The 22,844-nt window shown below is 32.8% G+C and overlaps 1 protein-coding gene across 8 annotated transcripts in view; it reads left to right on the top strand.

The window, feature by feature from the left end:
• Positions 1 to 22,844, top strand: part of LOC117117049 (dynamin-binding protein-like) — a 64,171-nt gene that overhangs the window by 33,581 nt on the left and 7,746 nt on the right. For 4 of the 8 annotated variants that reach the window (XM_033261226.1, XM_033261228.1, XM_033261229.1 and 1 more), the window contains 13 exons: positions 1,438 to 1,601; positions 3,640 to 3,708; positions 7,643 to 7,766; positions 9,590 to 9,681; positions 13,438 to 13,493; positions 14,120 to 14,213; positions 14,857 to 14,962; positions 15,704 to 15,831; positions 16,111 to 16,215; positions 17,927 to 18,058; positions 18,720 to 18,881; positions 20,149 to 20,232; positions 22,033 to 22,215. In XM_033261226.1, coding sequence (XP_033117117.1) covers positions 1,438 to 1,601; positions 3,640 to 3,708; positions 7,643 to 7,766; positions 9,590 to 9,681; positions 13,438 to 13,493; positions 14,120 to 14,213; positions 14,857 to 14,962; positions 15,704 to 15,831; positions 16,111 to 16,215; positions 17,927 to 18,058; positions 18,720 to 18,881; positions 20,149 to 20,232; positions 22,033 to 22,215 — 1,499 coding nt within the window. Of the gene's footprint in view, positions 1 to 1,437; positions 1,602 to 3,639; positions 3,709 to 7,642; positions 7,767 to 9,589; positions 9,682 to 13,437; positions 13,494 to 14,119; positions 14,214 to 14,856; positions 14,963 to 15,703; positions 15,832 to 16,110; positions 16,216 to 16,816; positions 16,945 to 17,286; positions 17,392 to 17,926; positions 18,059 to 18,719; positions 18,882 to 20,148; positions 20,233 to 22,032; positions 22,216 to 22,844 lie in introns of all 8 variants that reach the window. The other 4 variants (XM_033261227.1, XM_033261230.1, XM_033261232.1 and 1 more) reach the window with 4 other exon arrangements.

The raw sequence follows: 22,844 nt of genomic DNA, 5'->3' as shown, positions 1-22,844 counted from the left end.
CCTAGGCCTAGCAAGGTACAGCAGATAGGTACACCACACTGCATCATGTACTGTGTAGGCCTACTGACCTGAGAACGTCATTTAAAATTCATGTTTTACTTTATTTTTACATTATTTATGTTGTACGTACCTATTTTTTTGTGTGGAAGTCTATTATCAATAAAAATTTACACAAGTCAACTTAATGTGTATCGTAATTTATAATGTCAGTGTTATGTTTCGTTCGATCGCCATAATCTGCTTCGCTTCAACGTGGTTGCACGCTTGATTGGTTTTCGATGCTGCTGGCATAACCTTGGTGGGTCACACTGAATGCTAAAAATAAGTGCTAACAGCGCCCCCTAAACTGCGTCAGCCAATAGAAAACAGTCAGAGGTGACATTCAAAGTGTCATGCGCAATTGTTTTTATGAAATCGATAGCCTTATGTTGGGACTGCTTGGTTTGCCTTAGCGTGAGAATGAATGCAAAATGTGAGAAAAGGATACATTCCTTAATAAAGAAAACACACTCGTAAACTTCTTTTTATCATTTTATTAAACAAATGAAATCTAGGCTTATTGCAAATTATTAATTAATGCGCTATCGGCGTGTCACACGATCAACACTAACGATCGTACACATGGTGTTGTTCTGTGATTGATAGTTGTTATTTGGAGTCAGTCGATGTGTCTCCGATGATTTATTTAACATATTTCGTAAATAAATCATCGTTTTAAACTGGCCGTCCGGTTTTCAGAAGGTAATTTTATTTTCCGGACCTAAGAATTTGGCCGGAATTCGGAATTGGGAGATCCGGTTTTCAGAAAGTATTTAATACAGTAAGAATAGGAATGATTTTGGGACTTTAAAAAACGACCGGTTTTGCGTGAAATCCGGTTTTCTGGGTGGTCGGTATTGGGAGAGTTGGCTGTAGTTGAAACTGGAATAATACATTTTGTATTATTATTGTTGTGATTGGTTTATGTGTATTTAATATACATACACATTTTGAAAATTAAATCATTTTATCACTGTTTTAAATATTGTTTTATTAGTATAGGGTATCATTATTTTTTAGATGACCCAATTGTGATAATAAAATAATTAAAATTTAGTAGGGACAAATTTGCATAAACAAGTACAGTATACCTTGTATTTCAACCCTGCAAAGGTTTATTGAAAACAAATTACTTAAAATGTGTAATATAAATAGGCCTATAATGAATGGGTTAGTTTCTGAGAGATTTTAGCTTACAAGAATGTAGGAGGCTGTCTTGATTTTCAGGAGAAAACTGGGAACCTATGATCTACCAACTGAGCTTACGGTATTGGTAATGGTTGTAATTGTAATGATAATAAAACTATGTAAAAAGATAATATTTATTTTTTATTCATTAATGAATTCTATATTACATTATATTTGTATAATGTGTCATACTTTCTATGTTTTTTACAGAACAAATAGAGGAGTTGGAGCCAGACGAGAAGCAAGCAGCCAAGAAGAAGAAAGCAGAGATGCGGGAAAAGGTTGTGAATGAGCTTCTGAACACCGAAGAGGCTTATCAACGCGACATCATACTTTGCCGTCAAGGTTTTATGACCATACTAGAAGACAAAGAGGTATATAGATGGAATTTATATTCTGTATATTAACCAATATTGGCAGTTAACAATTAATAAAAATATTTGATATATAATTTCAAGTGATTGTTTATAATTTCCAGGGTAGGCCTATTACATATTTTAGGAAGCCTGTGCTAAATTTTATGTATGTTGTATTGTCTTGTATTGTTGCTTGTATTTCTTAAATTATAAAATTCTCTTTGTTGAATGCTTACCAAAAACAACAAAATTGTGCTTTTATAATTTAAAAGGCCATCATTGCTCACATAATTGAAATAAATACCTCTGAAATTAATATTCAGCTTTCTGTAATTATGATTTACAGATAGATGATTATTTAAATGAATTGATTGATTTATAGATTAATGATTGATTTTTAGACAAATTGATTTATTTCTTCATTGATTATTAAATAATGATTTTACTGATTTATCATCTGGTTGAATGATCAGTTAGATTTATAATTTGATTTAAAATTTACTGATTGATTATCTTGATTAATCAATATGCCACTTCATAGTTTGAGCTGCTAATGCTCGTATACTGTAGAAGTTCAGTCGACATAAGCTCTTAACACACACAACATAGGCCTCCAAATTGCCACAGCCTTTGGAATCGTTTGGATTTCTTGGAAACTCTGTGTAACAGTACTATAATTTAAAATAGTAGCCATATCATGCAAGTATTCTTCAAATTATGTATCATAGTCCACTATTTTCAGACAATTCCATAGCAGTGTTCTCCCAATTGAAATATTTTTACAGGTAAATTTGTCCAGTCAGCTAAGTGCACAGCGTGAGGTGTTACCCCTTTTACATGAGGTTCAATGGCTTTACAAACACGATACAAACCGTCATAGCCTAGTCGTCGACTGGAATGATGTCCATTTTATTAAATGTCTATTTATTGAAAGAAAGCCAGCCTAGACTACCCAGACTTAATAAGTGTGTTTTTTTATTCTACCAACACACAATTTTTTACTGGTTGGCCCGGTATTTGTACTGGTAAGATTGACAGCTAAACCAGCTTAAGGAGAACACTGCATAGGCCTCTCCGAGTTGATTGAAGTAGCCGGCGAAAACATCGTAATAGCCGATCGAATGCGCCGGCCGCCGGCTCTTAAATAAACCCCTGAGAACACTGCATAGGCCTCTCCGAGTCCTAACTCAGCCCAGTCAGTGTGTGTGTTAAACGCTTGCTTTATGTCGATTGACATTTTTTTAACAGAGTACAAACTACAAAGAATCTCATCTTAAATGACTTTACTCCACATCCTAAATTTTTTTGCAATTTCTCCATTTTTCATTAAAAAGGTTATTGCTGTTATTGCCTTGCTTTGGCATAAAGCTTTATTCATTTTGTCATAATAATAGTGTTAATTTAACATTTGAGTGAAAATTAGTGTCCAGCTCTGGCAAAACCAGCCGTTTATTGGAAAACTTAAATTTAAAACTTTTGGTATTGTTATATTCTGTGTGTATTCGTCATTAAAAATGTGGTCATTTGATGGAAATTGGTTGAGTATTAGTGAAGTTATGAATATTTAATTCATTAGATATCAGCCATGTAGGTTTTGAGAAAAAAAAAACCAACCAAAATCAGTAGTTTATTATTAAGATTTGTATCTTAAAAATAATTTTAATATACCTTTTAGTTAGGCTTATTGATTGATATTTTATTTATGTTCTTAAATATATCTTCTGTTACAAGATGAAAAAACCTAAAATATTCAAAATTCTGATTCCCAAACATTTTGGTTGCTTGTGCAAAATTAGAAATTTTGAAAAACGGGCGGTTTTGCCGGAGCCGGTCACATATAATAATTATTACGCCAATCAGCATTTGAAAAAAAAAAATATTTACTAGATTTAGGGGCATTAATATTTTTAATATGTTTATTTGTAAGTTTGAATTTCACGCACTATATTAGTTTTTTACAAACATTATTTTTATTTATTTTTATTTCTTAATTAAAGCCCATTTCAATTAATTGTAACATTGTTTTTGTGTATTGGCCTTGTAACTATCATTGCAGGACGAGATAAATGTAATTCTTGCCATGGAGGTTGAAGATTCATCCGAGAAATCAGAGGATAAAAAGAAGGTGCTACAACCTCACACGCACAAAGAAACTTAACGTTTTAAAATTTGATATATATATTAATAGTAATTTTGACTACGGCAGTTGACTGTTTTTTGGATATGTGGAGCACTAAACCATTGTATTTTTACTATAATCATGGAAATTTTCTTGATGCAATACAGATCTTTAATCTGCGGTTTCTAATCTTGTAGTCTGAGGGTGCTGCTTTTTTCATACTCATCTTTGATTGCATTGTTGGCTTGCATCATAGTTTTTTTGAGAAAAACGTGTTGGAATTGGAATTTTCCTGTTAAGCAGTGGTGTATCCTGGAGGTAGGAGGGGGGATACGTCCTCTCAAAAGTAGCTTGCGCCCCTGTAGGTGCAACCAACCTACCCTCTCTCCCCCCACCCTTTCCAGAATATTGCTGAGTAAAAAATGACACTCAAGAAATTGAAAATCACCTCATATCGCCTTATTTTCCCAGGGGCGGATAAATAAGCCACCCATTTAACCTTTCCTCACCATTAATCCCCCTTCCCCTTGTCATTTCTCCTAAATACACCACAACTGTTAAGGACACGTTTTTCTCAAGAATTGCATCGTGAAGATTAACAGTCATTATTTTCTTCGGGGCATTCTGCCATCTTCCGCCATAACCGAATTAACTCTTTCCAATGTATTCTGCAATCTTAAATTTCTAAATTCTTCCTTGTTCGTTAACTTCTATTTCACAATTCACCATCATAAAGGTACCATGGTTCCAGTAATGTTTTTTTTTTTGTATTGCAGCACATTTCATTCCATTACAAATCATATCATTTTTTAAAATAATGTGTTGTTTATATTTAATAAGACCACAGAGACAATAATAATAATATTGATAATAATCATAATAATTAGCATTGTTTCCCAGGTATAAGCTCATCTGATATATAAACACACCCTGTATTTTATATCCTACTTCATGCCACAGTTTATTCTTAGGCATAAGCCCAGTTCATGGTTTGAATATGAGTATCTTTGCTGACTTTTTTGCAAATACTTGCAATAATAATTTGCCTTTTGACTGGCCATCACTGTAAATTTGTTGATAAACAGATTTCCCGGGTATATGCCCACCTCACCTTCCCCCCCCCCCACCTCCTGCAAAACCTTCCCCCCCCCCCACCTCCTGCAAAAAAAAATGTTTAAGTGTCTTTGTACAGTAAAAATCAGGGGTGGATCCAGGAATTTGAAGTAGAGGGAGGCTTTGGGGGACTACACCAGATGGATAGTCTACACCACCTCAGCCGCACCGTAGTTGCGACCGGGGAAAGAAAAGTTTTGATTATGGCACCTCTAGATGGCCAAAAATGGCCTATATTTGGTTAAAATTTTCCCCTTCCATCCATTATATTTATAATTTCAAAAAATGTTGGGGGCTCCCTGGGCAGGCTTGTGCATCCCCCCCCCCCCACCTCCTTGAATCTGCCGCTGTAAGTAAACTCAGTGCTGTACTGACGAAACAGGTGTATCGGTACGTCAGAGAACTTCGGTAATCACACACAGAAAACTTTACATAATTATTTGAGCACTCTTTCAGGTTTTACCTTTCTTTATCTTCATAAATAACTTGATCTTGGTATTGATCTTGGTATCTATATTGAATCTGAATTTTACTTAGCATTTAAGTACTGGTTTCTTACTTAAGCTTATAGGTATTCTTGTCTCCTGACTCAACTAATTCTTGGCTTAACTTTCTTTACCTTCATAAAATAAGCTTGATATATATTTTAAGTTTTTCATCTAGCATTACTGGCTTGCCTCCTTTTTTTTTTTTTTTTTGGGTGCATGTGATTTCTTATTGGGGTTCTTTTATCTTTATTATAACTTCACCTTCCTGGGCATTTCTTAATTTCATTCATTATACAGTGTCTTATTTTTTTTTGGGGTGTCTTATTTTTTTAATTTTTATAATGTTTGTACCTTTTTAAACGTCTTGGTTTCTTTAGGTCTCATTCACATACATCTGTTTACAAACATGACCCACACTAAGTTTTACTAACTTGCAATTATATAAAAATAGATGAGCTGTAATAGTCTGATGTAATAGAAAAATAAAACTCAAAAAACATTTAATACTTTAAAGACTAGTTTATTTGACAGTACACTAGCTTTCATGCACACAGTGCACTTCTTCAGGTGAATGTGAAGCTAAACATAAACAGTGTGGATAGACAAAGTAAGCTAATTATTCAAGCATTAAATGAGACAAAGGGGCTAAGGCATGTGCAATAAACAGTGTAAAAAATATAAATGACAGGATAGGTCAGAGGTCAGAAAAGTAGTAACAATGTCATTGTTACTATGTTTCTGACTCTTTTCTGAATTTAGTGTTGGTGATTAATTAATAAATTATCAATAAACAATGATGTGAAGAAACGAACAACTGAAAGTGAGAACTAGCTATTAAAATAAAAGTGAAATATAGCAGATTATTGAAATCAAATTTTAAATTTCTGAAGAATGTTTGTGCATGTCATACCATGTACAAAATAATTATAACTTAACAATTATATGATCATACCTTTTCTGGCTCCTTCTGATTTCATAATGCATCCACTGTCTATAATATGTTGCAGTCATGTCTTTATAATATACAGTAAAATACATAATTTAATGCAGGCCACTGTACTATGGATTGCCAATGGCAGATTAATCACTTTCTATAACAAGTGGTAATTTCTTTCACAACATAATTGAAGCGCTGATGAATCGAAGCTGAATGGAAAGTGACATATAAATACACACATGATGCTGCACATAACCTCTGTATCTCAATAGCCCCTTTCAGGTAGACGTTGCTTCTAGTAGCTGTCTCTTATACACATCTAGATGTGTATAAGAGACAGATGGAAAGTGACATATAAATACACACATGATGCTGCACATAACCTCTGTATCTCAATAGCCCCTTTCAGGTAGACGTTGCTGCAATATTGCGGTAAGCATGCCGGCATAATAACCGGTATATATCCTTTCACACAGTGCCATGAAAACCCCCGGTCCCAAAAGTGGTCTTTAATTAGAGGGAGACCTGTAATTTTAATATTAATCAACAGATTATTATTCCATGTATTGTAAATCAATTTGTTTCTCAACCTGGGGTCCGTGGAATAATAATTGGCGGTCTGCCAAGTCAAAAAGGTCTGCAGTGGGCCCACAAAAGATGTTGGGGGTCCGTCTGACTTTTAGACATATTCTACTAATTTTTTTTATTTTACAAGAGTTTAATGTTAAACATCTTATTGCTATAATCATCATTAGGATCCTTAATGAAATAGTTGTGTTGTTTTCTGTTGTAGAGAATGATATCCTATCTAAAATCTTATCCTATTGGTGAAATATTGACAATAAGTAAACTTAGACTTGGGGGGTGGGGGTGAGGTGGGGTGGGGTCCGTGAAGAATATTAACATGTCCTGAGGGGTCCAAGGATGGAAAAAAGTTGGGAACCAGTAATACTGTATATCATATGGATGTGGCCTCTCTGTGTTCTAAAGCAAGGTTTGTACTGGAATGCATATCCCATTGGAATTCTTGTGGCATCTTGAAAACTAACTTATATATCTAACTAATCATTCATATTACTCACTGAAGTACCCTTCAGTAAGAAGTGCAAAATTTCAGATTCTCAATACAGTTATTTTTAGTTTTCATGTACTCATTAGCTATAAATTGAATTTTTTTACCAATAAATTTTGCTAATGCTACACTGTTGAATTAATGTTTCTTGACTACTGTAATTACTGTAGTTGATTCTTGTTGACTAATTGACCAGTTTGTTGACTATTGTCCAGTTTTGTTGACTATTGTCTAGTCAATTGTTGACTATTGACCAGTTTTAACTAAGGTTTTGAATAATTATTAATTAATATTTTGTGGACTAACTAATTACATTTTTTTGCCTTTCAGACTAAAGGCTTAGAACTTGACATACTCTTCGGGAACATTGATCAGGTTATTGAAGTTTCTGGGAAGTTTTTAGAAAGTCTTAAAGAAACGATTGTTGATGTCCCTCCGCAAGATCAGCTGATAGGTAAATTGTTTGTAAATTAATATCTGTATTTTTCCATGCATCTCTGTTGTACATTGGTGCTATGCACAATAACTGCAGAAATGATGAAAGTGATAATGACAACAATGATAGTGAGGAGGGTGATTAAAATTATTTATAGTTTGTGTTGATAATGATAATAATAGTAATGGTATCAGCTCCTCAAAGTTGCATTTTGTTATAAAGATAGATAAAGTTAATGATGATGATTTAATGATGGTTATAATGATGGTGGTGATGGCGATCAATACCAAAATTAAGGCGATGCTAACGACGAATGTATTTTAAGTACAGGTATAACGATTTTATTACAGTCAAACTCGCCCAAGTCAAATCGAAAGTGCCACTGAAAGATAGTTCGACTTCCATTTAATTTGACTAAAGCAAAGTCGAATTTTATTCGCGTTATATCACAATAGCAACTTGACTTGGAGAGTTGTGCCTTACAGAGACCGGAAGAAATTAACATGCACAGTGCATGCACGATGTTGACCTCACATTTGGCCTAGTACTGTAGTAGCATTAAGGGCCTAGGCTACCTAAACTTATTTTGAAAGCAGTATTATTCAGAGTAGCAATACAGTACATTAATTCTTCAATTATTAAAGTATGTTTAAATGTTTTGTTAATTGCTTATGTAACCTTCTTTTGAATACAGTATAAAGAGGAATCAGTCAATATTTAAAGCTTATTCATATTTGATAAACAAACATTTAATAACTGATTTTCGCATGGCCATCAAGCGAACACATTTTAAATACGATAAATTCAATTGGAAAATCCTAAGACCAAATCAATATTTACTAGGTGAAAGTCTATTATATATATAATAATTTTAACGCGTGTATTAATCGTAATTAAAACAGATGTGTATACCCGCCGCAAAATGGACAATCTAGCATGATTAGGAGTAAAATAATATTTTAGTAATACTAATTTTGATAATATTGATAGTAATAATAATAATAACAATAATTATTTATTGGTCCTCATTCAAATTGGAAATCTGAAATTCGGCTGGGCCACTGGGGACCTTTGACAACCGCAGTGCAGTGCTACCCAACTTAACTACAACACATAATAGACACGTACGGATACAAACATTGTCTTTAACCTGTCTAAACTCTCAATGTGAGAATTGTTCTCTTCTCATCAATGAACTTCATTGGCTGCGAGTTAATAATAGAATTATTTTCAAAATTTTTCTCACTGTTTACAAATGTATCTATGGTTTTTCTCCTAACTATTTATATTGTTTTCTCGACCAACGTATCCCTACTTGTACAAAACGTTTCTATTCATCTGTACATTTCATTATACCATGTTAAAAGAGAATTGAAGGTTTTTCATTTCCTTGTTATGCTTCTGAACATTGGAATAATCTCAGATCCTTTTCTTTCCTTTTTGTGTTTTATTGCTGTAATCTGTTTAGTTGTCTTTGTGGTTTGTATGACTACTAATTGTGAAACTAGGATAATGACTGATTTTATGCCTACTATTGTTTTCCTGAATTATTGAGGCTTGGCTGTAGCTTCATAACCGCAAGGGAAAGGCACAATATATATACCCAGTACCAGTTCGAGGAGCCAAGCATTCAGACTCCCAATTCAAACCCAACACTGGCTGGGTTTGAACCGGGGTCTGCAGCTTAAGAAGCAGGAACAATCCACTCAGCCAACCACTCCGCTATATAATAATATGGTTTAATTCTTGTATGTGTTTTTTTTTTTTTTTTTTTTTACGTCATGAGTGCGCCTATGAAGACATTGATACATTAGTATTATTCAATGATTGATATTCTACAGGTGCTTGCTTTATGGAACACTGTAAAGATCTAGAAGAAGTCTACAAACAATACTGTAGGAATCACGATGATGCAACCGCACTGCTAGAAAAAGTGAGTTTCAAGCAATTGCAGGTCTCCCTCCAATTAAAACTATTCTTGGGATTAGGGAGACCTATACTTTGATGTGTGACATCTCATGATGGCCATATTTACTGTTTATCAACCGGCTCAATTTAAACCTCATGCAAACAGTTTCTTTTGAATATGTAATTCCTCAACTAAGGTGGCTTCATTAGCTTTGTTTTGGGTCATTGTCATAAAAAAATAAATTAATAAACAGGTATGATGAGGCAGCACTCCAAGGCTTACTCCAAAGATGTAATTTGCCTCATCATTACCACCCAGTCTAGGAGTTTTCTACCCAGTCTAAAGATAGTTTCATGGTTCTCCATCCACCCTTATTAACCCACTTTTCCATCCTTAAAACCACTCGTAATATTTAGAGTTTTATTAATGTTATCACCTACCAAACATTTAAGAGCAATTGCCTGTAAATATCAACCTTTAGATGGCCACAACAAAAAAATAGATTTTTTTTTAAAATTGCATTGTGAAAGGTTTTTGGCCTAAACAAACAAAAATAGTATTAATTTAGGTTTTCGTGTCTTCTTGTCAAAGCAACAGCCATTTTTTCGGATTTTACATACATGTAATTTTTGTAACTTTTACAGTAAAATATCATTAAATTTGCATTCCAGCAAATCTTATTTACATAGAATAGAGTAATTTAATTTTACTACTCTTGCAAGATAGGCTGAAGACATCTTTACAAATTAAAAAGCATAAAAATGCGGATGGGGGGATAAAATGGACCATACCATTTATTTGAAATAGGGGTGTTTTTGCATATTTCGAAAATTCCAATTTAGGCCCAAGTTTGGAGCTTTATAACATTTATGGTAACGCTTTGAATGATTTTTTCTTGCAAAGCCATGTTGATTGGACCTAATATAAATGAAAAAAGAACAATGAACTTTGGCTAATATAAATGAAAAAAGAAGAATGAACATTGGGCATTGTAATCCTGTTAAAGCTATGTTGTCAGAAATGTTTGTAGTTTTGCTTTTTTGGCATAATGTATATCACTTTCTTATACTTTGAGGTAGGTGCATAAAAATTGCATTGAGTTAAATTTTATCAAATCAAATAATCAAAACTTACATTGTATGATATTAAAATTTCTAAAAAATATTAATTTAAGATTTTATAAACATACAGACGTGCGTGATTGCAATAACATCGCCTCCTCCTTCAGAGGCGAGAATAATTAATTATGCATATTTGATGGCTAGCCGGTGAATGCACAAAAAACCAAATTTGGTTGTTCTTATCAGAGTTACAGTAAGTTACATTATGACCATGACGTATGGAAGTCTTGATCATAATGTGAATTTTATTTAATATTACGATTATTCAACACACACATGCGGCACATATCAAAATTTATAATCGCTATTATTATTATTATTGTTATAATATTATTATTATTATTAAAATTATTATTATTATTATTATTATTATTATTATTATTATTATTATTGTTATTATTATTATTATTATTATTATAAGGCTAAAACTTTTCATGTCGGTGCATGCGTCAAAATTCCTTTAAAGTTGGATATAGAATGTGTGTATGTGATTGATAATTCATTAAAATTCCATGTAGTTATCTATGGTAAATACTTATTCAAAATAAGTATTAACTTTTAAAAGAGTGTGATTGCCTTTAATATAAGGAAGTATAAAATATATATTTGCCTAAAGTTTACAATGAATTATCGATCAAGTTTAGCCAAATAAATTTTATGTGTAATGTGTGCATCAAACTGAGTTCTTTGAATTTGGATGTAGCATGTGTATAAAGAGATTGATAATTCAATAACATTCCTGTAATTATCTATGCTAAATATTTATTTAAAATAAATGTTAACATTTAAACAAGTGTACTTCCTTTTTTAATATAATAAATATATTTTGGCCTGAAGTTAAGTAAATGTACATCATAGTGAAGTTAGTTTAGTGAGGCCAACATTTTAAATAAACTTATCTATTACAAACACACAAAAGCATAATGTTTATTTTGTCTATAGCTGTAGTGGTTGCTAATAATATTTAATTCACATTAGTTTACCAAACCTTTAGTATATGTTAGAAGAAATACTATAACTTAGTAAATTAGCTCAGACACCTAGGTCAGACACTTAATCTTTTATAATGAGATAATGTCTCAAGTGAAAAATAAAAGATCGGACTTGAATATCAATGATGGGTGACCTGGATATTACAATAATTATTTATTTGACCTTATTTGGAAATTATAATATATGATTGTAAAAGACAATGTAATATACTGTACCATACCTTGTGCAGTCCAAACATATCTTATTTCATTGCATATAAGATATACTGTATCCAGCAAATCATGTATATAAACATAAGCATTGCATATAATATTGTATTTTTGTATTAAAATAATTCTTAAAGGCCTACATGCTCTTCCATGCACTGTCACCACCTCACTATAATTATGTTACTGCTGAATAAAATTCAGGTTCTACATGCATTTTGGCATTCAAAAAGTATTTATAAAAAAATAAGAAATTTATAAGATCAATTAATCTATGGAGTTTATAGAATCAGAAACATTGCAACCTTATTCGGCCATTAAAAAAACGAAATATTCTCAATTGATTAAGAGATAGTATCATAGGTTCAGGACCCGATATTTTGTTTCACTAGACCTCATTACTTCACTAAAAATATAATTATACATATAAACATATTCAGTAGAATCTGAGTTCTTTTTTTTTTTTTTTTTTATTCTGTCTGACGTCACAAATTTTATACCCTTTATTCAAACATACAGTATGGCAATAAACACATTTTTTAAAAACTCAGTTTTTTTTTTTTTTTTTTTTTTTTATTCTGTCTGACGTCACAAATTTTATACCCTTTATTCAAACATACAGTATGGCATAAAACATATTTATGCATTCTGCTTCCTCTAAACATCAGGTCAAGTTTTCGGTTAAAAAACTGTTAAAATTTGCTCATTTTTTGGTAAAAACAACATGCCTGCTACCATGGCAACAATATATTTTTAAAATTTTTAGATCTCGTTTTTCTTTCGTCTCCAACCAAAGTGTAATCATAACCAAAATATGAAAAAAATCTATTTTTTGAGTTTGGCCAACTTTTCCAGAAATCGATCGATATTTACAGAAAACTGCTCTTTAGATGTCTATCACCCATCCTTAGTTTTTTTACAGCTATAACAACTGTTTTTATCATTTAAACTGTTCACATCTTTCGGAAAAGGAAATTTTGGGGAAAGTGATGTTAGTATAGTAAAAGTTTTTACAGAACATAATAAAAACAAGAAAGTTTATTTAGAAGAGCATAACCCTTTTTGACTGATACATCTCATTTTGTCCTGAAAATTCAATTTTAAATTCACAAAAACATAATATTAGTATCATTTCCAGACAGATACACATATTAGGACTGGATGATACTGATCCAGACATCATGATGGAATATTTTCTGGCATACCATTGTTGCTGAGTAGACAAATTGAAATCATTGTGGCTAACCACAAAAGTTTAATTTTTCTCTGGCAGAATTGAAGAATACCGCCAAATTTAAATCAGCGTACACAGTCCTTTACAAACAAATTCTGGAATTTGCTTTGTCATAATTTTTTTCCAGAATAATTGTCCTGGTTACTCTGCTCATTGGCATTAATGATATCATAATTTAGAGTTGTAGAAATTAAGTACTTAAATACAATTTTTTATTTAATTTCAGTATGAAGAAAATAATGAAATATTAGAATATATCAACCAGGGTTTGGAGGTTGTGAGGTAAGTTGGTCTCAGTGGGTTTTGGGTTTTTTTTTTTTGTTTTTTTTTTTTGGATTGTCAGAATGAGCACATGCTCAAAGGTGGTGCATTCAAAGTAGAGTATAGAAGTAGCTTGGATGTTAGGGTCCTTGCCTTCCAATGCCATGTGCATGATCTCAACATAAGAGTTAACTTTATGAATGGCTTTGTGAGAAGCAAACTCTGCTATGGCAGTGACTGTTTAAGGCCCACACAAAAGTGATTTTTAAAAATTAGATTCCCACTCTTAAATAAGCACTTAAATAATAAGCTAAAAACATTTTGGATCAGAAAGCTCTGATGAGCTGAGCAGTTGGCTGAATGATATTGTTCCTGCTTCTTTTGGTGAAGACACCAGTTCTAACCCAGCCATCATCGGGTTTTAATTGGAAGTCTGATCAGTGGGCTCCTTGAATAGCCTTCATCTTGAAAGTTAGGCGGGTTAGGGTAATGTTTGTATCCGTATTTGTCCACGAGTCCCCGGGGGCCCAGCCCAAATTTCCAATTAGTATGAGGACAAATAAAGTATTTATATCATTATTATTATGAAAACCTCCTTCAATTAAAAACAACTAGCCAGATGTTATTGTATTATTTTAACTCTCTAGGAAAAGCACAAATTGTTGGGACCTGGCATCATTCCTCATAAAACCAGTTCAAAGAATTCTCAAATACCAGCTTCTGATTGGTGAACTAGACAAGGTCAGTGCAACTCTAGTTTGTGTTTTACTGTATCTTAACTAGATGCTCTGTCAGCATCAATAACAATGGACAAACGACAACTAACCAAGGAAAGTGTAATCTTCTTTCCAGTAGTGAGCATGCACTACTGCTGATCTTGAGAGATTCAATAGCATAACACCACTAAGCAGTGGCAGCACCAGCACAGGAGAGGGAGCTTAAACATTCCCATCGGATAGGCCAAGTTCCCCCTGTTGGTAACGGCACGTCTCAAAATAAAAAGTGGCGAAAATTACATTTCCCCCCTTTTTTTTCGGATTACTGTTGTATGTTCTAAGAGGTCTCCAGAACAACTCAAGATAACCCAATTGTCAGTTGTTCTGGAGACCTCTTAGGACACACTCAGAGGTCTCCAGAACAACTTAAAATAACCAATTGTCAGACACCCCTGTCGTACTGCTTAGCTCCTTACCTCCTCCTCCCCTATCGTTGAGAAAGTTTTGCTGCCACCACTGCAACTAAAACGTGTGTCCAAACAGATTATGAATTTTTATATACATTTTATATCAAAAAAGAAGAATGTTTGGTCTTGATGTTTCTACTATTGCTCATTTAGATTCTGATGATGTTTATGATTTATGATTTATGATCTGTTTTTATACAGCATACCGATGATAACCACAAAGACAAAGAGAATATTAAGAAGGCATGGAAAACAATGCTGGATGTGGCAGGGTCCATCAATGAATTCAAGAGAAGAAAAGATATTGGTAAGTGAAAAAACTGGTACTCAAGTGGGTAGCGATTTTTTCATCATTCTCACATGAATATGAGTGACAGGAATTGAACCCAGGACTCTGGAATTCGAAAGCAAGCATGTTAACCACAAAGCTATTCAACTCCTATCCATTAGAGTGGAGAGAATGTAACTGTCTATGAACATGGAACTGAAAAATTAAAAAATGCTTGATTTATTTTTGTAATTAGTAGCTTAAGATTAAACTATCTTGACTAAATTGTATACGAGTGTTGAGTTTTATTCAAGTTTAATAATTAGATTTTTTTGTATTTATACAGGTACAGTAATTCTTTCGTTCCCAATTTTTTTTTTTTTTTTTTTCGATTTTGGTGGATGCTGGTTATTCATTGTAAATAAAAAAAAATAAAGAAAAAAAAAGTTACCATAGAAAAAGATCTCCAATTGATTATTGATTAAACAGAAGTATGGGAAATTGTTGCCCTCATTTTACCAGATTTTAGCAGTTCTAATACTGTTCCCACTTGTATTAATAGCTTACGATTCCGATTCTATGTAATGTTATAGCTAGCATTGGACGCCGTTTGACATGGCTTGATAAGAAAATAATCAAGTACTTGTGTATGTACATAAAGTTTATTTCATCTTTATGTTGTTTAAATATAAAAGTAACGTTCCTTTTTTTTCAATAAAATTTCTGTCTCAACTCAAGTGATTTGAATCGAAATAAATGTTCTTTTTTTATAATGTGAAGTGGTGAAATATCGCAAACAACAAGCCGCCATAACAGACAAGTTAGGACGCATTAACCTACACTCCTTCAAAAAGAAGACCACGAGAATGAACCAACGCTGGATACAACTTACAGGATTGAGTGCTCAGGTGACCTCATCACAACTTTTAGCCAATCAAATTGTAGTGTGGTTTCAAAGTTACTTAGAATGATCTTTGTTTTAGCTAAGCTATTTATGATAAAATGAGGCATGTCATGGCAAAATGGTCAAGTTTTCGCACATGCCACTATTATATATATATATATATATATATATATATATATATACACCCTTAAAAAAATGAAACATAAAGATACAACTTGTTGATTAGGGTTGAACAAAGTGAGAAGAGATTCAACATGTATTGATTGATTTAATCTTTTTGCAGACTATAGATGAGGAATTTGAGCAGCATGAAAAGAGATTCAATACACTGGAAAAAACAATAAAGATATTTGTCAAGGACATCAACGCATACCTAGAGCATCTTAAAGTTTGTATTGTTGTTATTAATTTCTGCAACATTCCTTTTGTTTTTATATTACCTTTTTTTTAAATCTATATTTATAATTGGTTTAATTTTAGAGTTTATTATAATTATTGATTTATAATGTTATTTAATTATTATATATTACTTTTTTTTTAAATCAGTGGCACTCACTCACAACCATTGTGGTCTGTTCAAAATCTGTGGGCAAATATTTGGTATAAAATCACCTGGTTATTAATTGTAAATAAAAAAAAATAAAGAAAAAAAAAGTTACCATAGAAAAAGATCTCCAATTGATTATTGATTAAACAGAAGTATGGGAAATTGTTGCCCTCATTTTACCAGATTTTAGCAGTTCTAATACTGTTCCCAGTTGTATTAATAGGTTACGATTCCGATTCTATGTAATGTTATAGCTAGCATTGGACGCCGTTTGACATGGCTTGATAAGAAAATAATCAAGTACTTGCGTATGTACATAAAGTTTATTTCATCTTTATGTCGTTTAAATATAAAAGCAACGTTCCTTTTTTTTTCAATAAAATTTCTGTCTCAACTCAAGTGATTTGAATCAAAATAAATGTTCTTTTTTTATAATGTGAAGTGATGAAATATCGCAAACAACAAGCCGCTATAACAGACAAGTTAGGACGCATTAACCTACACTCCTTCAAAAAGAAGACCACGAGAATGAACCAACGCTGGATACAACTTACAGGATTGAGCGCTCAGGTGACCTCATCAAAACTTTTAGCCAATCAAATTGTAGTGTGGTTTCAAATTTACTTAGAATGATCTTTGTTTTAGCTAAGCTATTTATATATATATATATATATATATATATATATATATTTATTTATTTCATGAGTAAATTTATACAGGAGTATTGTATAAGAGTGTTGTTCTATTCAAGTCTAATAATTTAATTTTTTGTATTTATACAGGTAATTCTGTCGTCCTCAATATATACATATATATATATATATATATAAACATAAAGATACAACTTGTTGATTAGGGTTGAAAAAATGAGAAGAGATTCAACTTGTATTGATTGATTTAATCTTTTTGCAGACTATAGATGAGGAATTTGAGCAGCATGAGAAGAGATTCAATACACTGGAAAAAACAATAAAGATATTTGTCAAGGACATCAACGCATACCTAGAACATCTTAAAGTTTGTATTGTTATTAATTTCTGCAACATTCCTTTTGTTTTTATATTACCTTTTTTTAAAAATCTATATTTATAATTGGTTTATTGTTAGAGTTTACTTATAATTATTGATTTATAATTTTATTTAATTATTATATATTACTTTTTTTTAAATCAGTGGCACTCACTCACAACCATTGTGGTCTGTTCAAAATCTGTGGGCAAATATTTGGTATAAAATCACATTTAGAAATCTGGCAGGGCCTATATCAACAACATGATAAACATTTTTTTATATACATATCACAAAAAAAAAAAAAAGTTTTTCGTTTAATATTTTAACAGGGTTGATGGTTAAAAAATGTGAATTACTAATTTATTAGCATTCTTCAGTGATTTAAGCATTTTTGTCTGGTTTTACAGAGTGTATATTACAACAATTATTTATTAATAGTTATTGTTGTAATAATTGCTTTAAAAAAACACATAACAGCAGTGTTTTCATCTATTGTTTTTTAATCAATAATGTTACTAAATGTTTGTTTTTCTTTTTGTAGGATGCAACTGCTGCTGAAGCTATTGTAGGAGCTGACATATCTGAGTATTATGCGAATCAATCCAATCTTAAACAGGTTAATAAATATGAAGCAGTTCAGAAAAGGATAGCAAATAAGCTTTACAAAAACTACGTAAGTACACACTATTAAGTATATATAATTATTTAATATTAAGAAACTATGTAAGAACATACTAAAAAACTATATGTTTAGGAACTGGGGCCAAGGATATGCCAAATAGTGAACTAAATCACTCTCCAAAGTGACAATCCCATCACAAGACAACAGGTGATGTATGGACCAGTACACCGGGGTAACCCCTACTCAAACCCCTACTCATCTCGGAAGATGTATTGGGTTCTTTATAATAGTGCACATGAGCCAAGTGCAAACCTGGCTTATGGTTTGTAGTTCTTATCTTTATCTGAGAAGACTTTTCCCACCTCCAGAACCACAGAAAAGCGTGCAATTGAAACCAGCGCATTGATCTTGTATTGATTTAAAAATTAGCTAAGCTCTGATGTCTTGTTGTAGTGCCTGTTGTCCTTACAAAATTAGTCAAAATTTCTCACTCTCATGTTTATAATTACCAGTTGTTTCTTCAAATGCAATTATTTTGAATAAAATACCTTTATGAATGTATGGATGAACTGTGATTTGATTGTATTGTTTATAGCCTTTTATGTTCTTTTTAATGTTGTAAATGTTGGAACTATTGTATTCCACTGTGATTTCCGAGAGGCAAATTTGATTCTGATAATAATCATATTATATTATTCTAATCTGTTTTCAGACCTTGTTTGTCCAGCAACGAGTGATTTCGCCGCTAAATCTCTTGCTGATCATGTTCCAGGGACCACATAAACTCATCCAAAAACGATACGACAAGTTGCTAGACTATGATAGCTGTATTAATAAAGTGGAAAAGACCAAAGATAAGGAGAAACTTAAAGGGGTAAGGGAGGTTCTAATACTTGGAGTAACCAATTACATTGCATTTATTACATCGTAATTTAAGGCTAGTCAGGGAGAACTGTTCAGAGACAGATCAGGGATGAATTGTAAACCACTGATCAATCATCTGCGAATATATTTGACATTATCAGCTCTCCTACACAAATATCTCAATCTTGATTTTGTTTTCGGCACAGTGGTGAATTTCGATAACAATTTACGAAACCCATCCAATGTTTCTATGACAAGAGAATACAGTCTGTATAGGAATTTAAAGGTATATTCAGAGTGAAAGTGATTGTATAGAGCATAGATGTGAAAACGATGGATATTTTTGTGAATAAACCTTAAGCCAGGGAATGTGTGCGTCATTCCAACTCCACTCCCTGTGATCGCTTGACGATGCAACGTTCTTTGCTGGTTGTCGGGTGCATTTTGAATGCTGCGCGCGTCGTGGCTCTTCTCTATAGAATCGCATTGGCCAATGACCATCAGGCACAGTGAGTGACTGGCTTTAAGATGTGTACAGACAATCATCCCTCTCTCAAGGTAGGCCTAGCTTAACCCTTTCCAGTCTGTCCCATTACCTTAACTTAGGCTTTTCCCAAAGCTGAAAAATTACATTATCTACACTAAATGTCGTGTTTTCACTGGACACAGCCATTTTATTTGGTCTGAATACAGGAAACACTTCATACATACTCCTACATCACTCTTAAACAATTATATAGGGGGCAGCGTAGCTAGAAAACAAATAATTACGAAATGCATACAGGGCATGCGTATGACGCCCCTCGCTATAAAGTAGGGTCAAATAGGACGTTGTCACCATGCCATACGACTGGAAAGGGGTAGGATTTAATAATAATCTTCAGCCAGAGGTTTTCTATTTTCTGTGCTTGGTATAGTAGTTGGCATGATCCATACTATATCTGGTGTTAGAGTGTGCCTGGCAGCACTTGGGAAAGATGAGTAGCAATTTTATGAAAACTAGCTTTGAGCCCAGTCATGACCATTGTAGGTATACCACTTATCCTCCAATTACAAAATTCAAATGCTAAATTCATTTGATTTCATGGTAAGTTGTACTTTAATCAAAATTTGCTAAATATATCAACTAAATGTCTTCCTACAATCACAGTGTAACTGTTTGCTTTAAAGCACACACACACTTTCAGCACTGTATTTGTGTTCATGTGTTTAACGTTTAAAGAAAAGAAAAAAACCTTTTTTTCTTTACTTCCTTGTCCTGTAAATTGTGGCTGCAGAGACAAAAGGATAAGATAGAGCGACTAAAGGAAGAATTTGAGGAAGATGTTGATGGCAATTGTGTTCGTAAAAAGTCAAGAGAGGTTTGTGTCAGTTGTGAGCTTGTCCTGATGCATGCTGGTTTTTGTCTTAGCTTCTTGACCAATGGACTTTCCCGAGTGTCAATCAAGCAAATGGCTCGCCAATCAAAACAGAGCCAGGAATTTTTGTTTGTACCACAAACACATGTGTTGGTCCACAGACCCTTGTGTTTGCATATGCTTAAACCGCAGGTGGGCAAAGTGCGGCCGGTGGGCTGCATGTGGCAATGCCTTAAGGTTTTTGGAAGCACACTGGAAACATCAAAGTTTGGGTGTGGCCCTCGGTGTTAAATCAAAAATTCATCTTGGTTCTCCGACCGATTTTTATGTCCACCACTGGTTTACACTTTGTGAGAACTTACTAACAGTATCTAAGGGGTGGAGCTTTATCAGGAAGGTCCATTGTTAACGATATATTGCATTGATGAATGTATTTTGTGTCTGCTTTCTCTGTGTGCTCAATTTTTTATTTGTACATGTATAATCAGTTTAAAATATGTAGTGTGTTTACATGTCTTGTAAAGTAGCCTTTGTGTTGAATTTTAACAGGAAAAAAGCTGTTATCCCTGATAAACTGTGTAGACAATACTCTTATTTATGCTCTTGCTTGTAATTAGTGCAACTTATATGTATACTGTTGTCAATACATAGATTCTATTATATATACAAAGATTTTATTATTTGTGGTAGGCATTAACAGCAGGCCATTACAATAATAATAAATAAGAATTTATTATAACAATAAATATGGATTTATAGAACACATAATGCATAAAGCCTCTATGTGTTTGACCTTTGTTTTGAGCTTTAATGCCTACTCCAATGGGCACTGACATCTGACAAATTAAATTGTGGCCAACGGATCAATCATTTGAAATTGACGCATGGTCTAAAATGCGAGGACTCATTATTTGTGGAAATGGTTATTCTTCCACTACTTGCCGTAGTGCATTAGGATAGGGAGATTGAAGTTTATGTCCCGAGTTAAGCCAGCTCCACCAATCAGCACCCCAGCTTTGCTTAAAATTAACCAGTCCGTAACCACGGCCCTAATTTGTGTAACATTTAGAATGAAGTTATACATGGCTAGTGTCAGCATAGCTTATCTTTAGATTATAATGTAAATATTAATGACAATAATTACAGTAGTAATAAAATAATATTCTTATTCATAATGGTAAAAAGTAATAGTAATAATAATACATGGGCATTTAGTATTTGTCTTATGTGATTTAGTGGTTTTGATTTTTGTTATGCGGATATTTAATTTATTGTTTATTTTTGACCTGAAAGTGTCATATATATTTTTTTTTTATTTATGTTCAGTGCAGCCGTTAACTTTGTACATGAGTATTGTATTCCTTGCTCTATGCTATGTCTTTTTGTGATGTAGAAATTAGATTGTATGGTTTTATATACAAATTTTGACTTATAACCTACTATCCTTTTGTTATTGTTATTATTGTGATGGTGTTTGCATCCGGAAAATAGAACAGGAATGATGTTTTAGGCCCACCACATGTTATTCTACTGAATGCTCAGTAAGTTCCCAAACACTTTCAAAAATAATCTTGCAAGTGATTTGGGTGGGAATCAAACCCATAACCTCCACATATTGTTATTGTCATTATTGATATTTTAACATTAATATTATTGTTGTGGTTTTTGTTAATATTATTATTTTTATTGCTAATTGTTATTATTATTGTTGTTATCATTCGAACACTATTATGTTATCATTATCACTGTTGTTATGGTATTTAGTATTATTTAACTTTCAAGAAATTTATTCAATTTCGTTAGGTGACAGATGAAAAGGAGGTTGCACGTAAGAACTATGAGGCTTTGAATATCCAGCTAAAAGATGAACTACCCAAACTATGTGAGATGTCTAGCTCATTGTTCAAAGAGTGTGTGGCAGCTTATATTGAAGCAGAGAGTGACCACATCCATTCGACACTCAAACAACTTCATCCTTTGCTAGAGGTAAGGATTCATCCACTCAACACCAGAGATCCCAAGTTTGAAAACCAAAAAATAGGGAGATTTTTTTCATGAAGCTATCGCCTCCTGTAGCGACGCGCTGTGACGCCTTGCAACACGCTGTGCAACATGAAAGTATTACACAAAATGACGAAAACAAACAATTTTCATCAATTTGTTTACTTTTATTTAACAATTTTACATTTGTTTACACATTGCAGTTGGCCTAAAATATAAATTTATAAATATTATTATTTATTTAGCATTTAGCTATTAAAGCGTTCTTGGCAGCAGTCAAGAAGGCTTTGCTTGGTTTATTGGCATGTTAGAGGCTACGGTTGATTTATTACATCTCATCAAAGAACATAGAATTTTAGCAAGGTAACTGCAACTTGCAAGATTCACACGTTTACTGAAAAATTAAAATATATATATATATATTTTAATTTAGTTAGTAAATCATACTACATGTTTCAAGTCGGCATTTATATATGACTAGCCTATAATAACTGGTACATAATGCCATGAAAAAAACATTAAATCCTGCCTCGCTAGGCTCCATCTATACGTGCGTAACGCCCACCCAACACAACACACATACAGTACATACCCTGCAGTGTTACAGATAGAGC

This window comes from Anneissia japonica, unplaced genomic scaffold (genome assembly GCF_011630105.1).
Source record: "Anneissia japonica isolate Jap-2015-1 unplaced genomic scaffold, ASM1163010v1 scaffold7493_len91406_cov152, whole genome shotgun sequence".
In the NCBI taxonomy this organism is placed as follows: domain Eukaryota; kingdom Metazoa; phylum Echinodermata; class Crinoidea; order Comatulida; family Comatulidae; genus Anneissia; species Anneissia japonica.
The sequence above is the reverse complement of the archived record's forward strand: the minus strand, read 5'-3'. Positions and strand labels throughout refer to the sequence as shown.